This window comes from Arachis duranensis, chromosome 1 (assembly GCF_000817695.3).
Source record: "Arachis duranensis cultivar V14167 chromosome 1, aradu.V14167.gnm2.J7QH, whole genome shotgun sequence".
Classification (NCBI taxonomy): domain Eukaryota; kingdom Viridiplantae; phylum Streptophyta; class Magnoliopsida; order Fabales; family Fabaceae; genus Arachis; species Arachis duranensis.
In genome coordinates this window covers 31,799,263-31,800,417 of record NC_029772.3, presented here as the reverse complement: position 1 = coordinate 31,800,417, position 1,155 = coordinate 31,799,263, and the positions used below count along the sequence as shown (strand labels likewise).

The window sequence follows — 1,155 nt, the reverse complement described above, 5'->3', positions numbered from 1 at the left end:
AATAGTGCATTAAATATTGATTTGATATAATTATAATGAAGATATGTTGCTAAATTAGTATAATTATATATTATTCATTTAGTATTAATTATAATATAATTACAATAAAATAATTTAGAATAGAAAAAAAAATTTATTCGTTTTGGAGGGAAAACGGAGACATGAGAGATCAACACGTCACCTTTAGTAGCTAGGGAAAAACCCAGTTTTAGTATATTAAGTAGATATACTTATATAATAATAATTGATTTAGGAACAAATAACTTTTTAATCAATTTTAATTTAGAAATAAATTAGTCCTTATTCATTTTATATTAGCACTTAAATGTTCAATTTAGTATGTTAATGTGACATATCAGTAATTTTTGTTAATAGACGATAATAATTCTAACAAAAAGGTCATATTATCTCATAGTATAGAAATATAAAAAATAAAAAAATAAAACAAAAATCGAAATGAAATTTTTTTTTTCGATAAAAAATCGTATTGTGATTCGAAAAAAATGACAAAAATCGGGTAATTATTTCCCTCGAACAAGAATATTAAAAATCTACTAGTTAAGTTAAGGAAAGCACTAAATTTAAATTGGAATCTACCCAATCTTTTTGGTACATTAATTAATAAAAATCTAACAAAAATTGCGACAACTCATCAAAATACGTTATGAATTAAAAGTTAAGTTTGCAACGAGGGTAAACGAAAAGTGAGTATGTAGGGTGGGTGATAGGAACATGCTAGCTTAGCATAACAATTAACAAACAACTATTACCATAGCCATAATCCGTAATCGTAAGTCCTAACCATAATCAATTACCAATTACCAATTACCAATTACCATTCTCTACTTTTGTTTTGTTATGCTCATTATCGGTCCCTCCCTCAATCAAAAACCCTAGCTCCCTCGCTCGCCTCTTCCTTCTTCTTCTTGTTCTTGTTCTTCTTCTCTCCAAGAGAACCCAAAATATACAAATATCAACTCTTTTTTGGTGGCGATTGAGTTTCATTTCAACACGAATAATCGTTATGATTGGATAACATTTTAGGGCGGCGATTGCAGGAAAAAAAAGGGGGGACATTTTGAAGAAAAAAATTGAAAATTGAGTTTGTTATAGGGATTTAGGGTTTCTGAGGGATGTATAGAGAGCGAGGGCTAG

General features: G+C 28.3%; 1 protein-coding gene across 2 annotated transcripts in view; it reads left to right on the top strand.

Annotated features, from left to right (window-relative positions):
* Positions 1–708: 708 nt before the first annotated feature.
* LOC107484374 (casein kinase II subunit beta-1) overlaps positions 709–1,155 on the top strand; it is a gene marked incomplete in the record, with an annotated part of 3,638 nt that continues 3,191 nt past the window's right edge. Inside the window, 1 exon segment of one of the 2 annotated variants that reach the window (XM_021139674.2) lies at positions 709–1,155. In XM_021139674.2, coding sequence (XP_020995333.1) covers positions 1,134–1,155 — 22 coding nt within the window. 2 annotated transcript variants of the gene reach the window in all.